This window comes from Glossina fuscipes, unplaced genomic scaffold (assembly GCF_014805625.2).
Source record: "Glossina fuscipes isolate IAEA_lab_2018 unplaced genomic scaffold, Yale_Gfus_2 59996, whole genome shotgun sequence".
In the NCBI taxonomy this organism is placed as follows: domain Eukaryota; kingdom Metazoa; phylum Arthropoda; class Insecta; order Diptera; family Glossinidae; genus Glossina; species Glossina fuscipes.
The window spans coordinates 1-1,524 of record NW_024002542.1 but is presented as its reverse complement, the minus strand read 5'-3'; the positions used below and the strand labels follow the sequence as shown (position 1 = coordinate 1,524).

Sequence of the window (1,524 nt, the reverse complement as noted above, 5' to 3'; positions counted from 1 at the left end):
TATAAAAATTGTATAAAACTATTCAGGAGACGTACAAGGGGAGATAAATGATTATTCCCAGCTCTCCTTAAAACGGAAAGAAAAATAGTAAAATACTCATTTTGATGAATGGTATATTCGCTTTACCAGAACGTTTGCAACTCCCAGAAGGAACCTTTAGAGTCCTTTAGAGAGGGTTTTCGCTCATTAGTCATAAATTATGAAAGGTAGGAAGCTGAAATTTTCTTTGTAGAGGATCAGGTACAAAAATGGGGTTACAAGTGATCAAATTTTTATTTTTTCACTTTTTTGACGTCTTGTGGGCACCACACATAAAATAAACCAGACAGCAGTCAAAAAAATTTTCTCTACTTTTCTCACATGAAGATATATTATCTGTTTTAATATTTGTTGCCTTTGCAATAAATATGGCGGCCTGCACAAAGTGAGATATATTTCTTAGCCGCTTAATCAATTTAAATAAAAAAACTATGCGAGTAGAATAGGACAAGCTAAGGGGGTTCCCTAAAAACCGCTTAAACATTTTCTTCCGTCGATATGAAAAATAAGTAAAAGAAAAGAAGAAGAAGGCGGATTTTTGCCCATAAACTAGTACAGATACATGACTAAGTCTCCACTTTTATTTTAGAAAAATGGAAAACCTCAACCGGGCCCAAGCAATTATTAGTAAGGAAGTTTAGTGTTTTCCTTCGCTCTTTTTTTCTTTTTTAGGATAACGGTGATGAGTGTAAAAGATTCGGTCGCGGCCGAATATAATTTTCTTATTTGTCCTTCATTGCTATTCTGAACTCAGCTACAATACAAAAGTAACTTTTTCTTTTTGAAATAAATTTTTGTTCTTAGAATCCCAACAAAGCGGCTAAAACGCGCCGTTTCTTGGTTGCCGAGGGAATATATATGAACAGTGAACAATTATGTCCTTTACGTGAACTGGTGAAGCTGAGAGCCAAATATAAGTTACGTTTGTTCTTGGACGAAAGCATTTCTTTTGGGGTTCTCGGCACAACTGGCCGCGGAATTGCTGAACACTTCAATGTTGATGTAAATTTTTGCCTTTAAAAGTAACATTGGCATTTACGAATATTATTTATAGCTTTTTGAAGTTGATTTAATGGCAATGGGTTCTATCGGCGGTTTTTGCGTGGGTTCTCATTTTATTGTCGAGCATCAACGTTTATCTGGCGTAGCTTATTGCTTCTCAGCGTCCTTACCTCCCATGCTGGCCCAAGCTGCGATATCAGCATTAAATCGTTTTGAAAAAGATCCCCAGATCTTTGCGGAACTCCAAGACACGTCCCGCTTACTACATCAAATATTTTCCAATTTCTCTAAACTAACCATAGGAGGCCATCCACACTCCCCAGATAAAAATTTATATTTAAACGTTACATGGCAGCAGGTCGATGAAGAGCATAAAAAATTAGTAGAAATATCTGATAAGGTGTAATAACATAAAAGTTGCGATTTCGTCACTAGACAATGTAGTCAAATCAATCAACATCTATGCCCATCTATCTGATCCAC

The 1,524-nt window shown here is 36.2% G+C and overlaps 1 protein-coding gene across 1 annotated transcript; it reads left to right on the top strand.

Annotated features, from left to right (window-relative positions):
- Positions 1–248: 248 nt before the first annotated feature.
- Positions 249–1,441, top strand: LOC119643285 (serine palmitoyltransferase 1-like; the record flags this gene model as incomplete). The annotated part of the gene is made up of 3 exons (XM_038042630.1): positions 249–260; positions 844–1,041; positions 1,094–1,441. Coding segments are annotated over exons 1-3 (558 nt in total), but the record flags the coding sequence as incomplete, so codon positions are not given.
- Between the last annotated feature and the right edge of the window lie 83 nt (positions 1,442–1,524).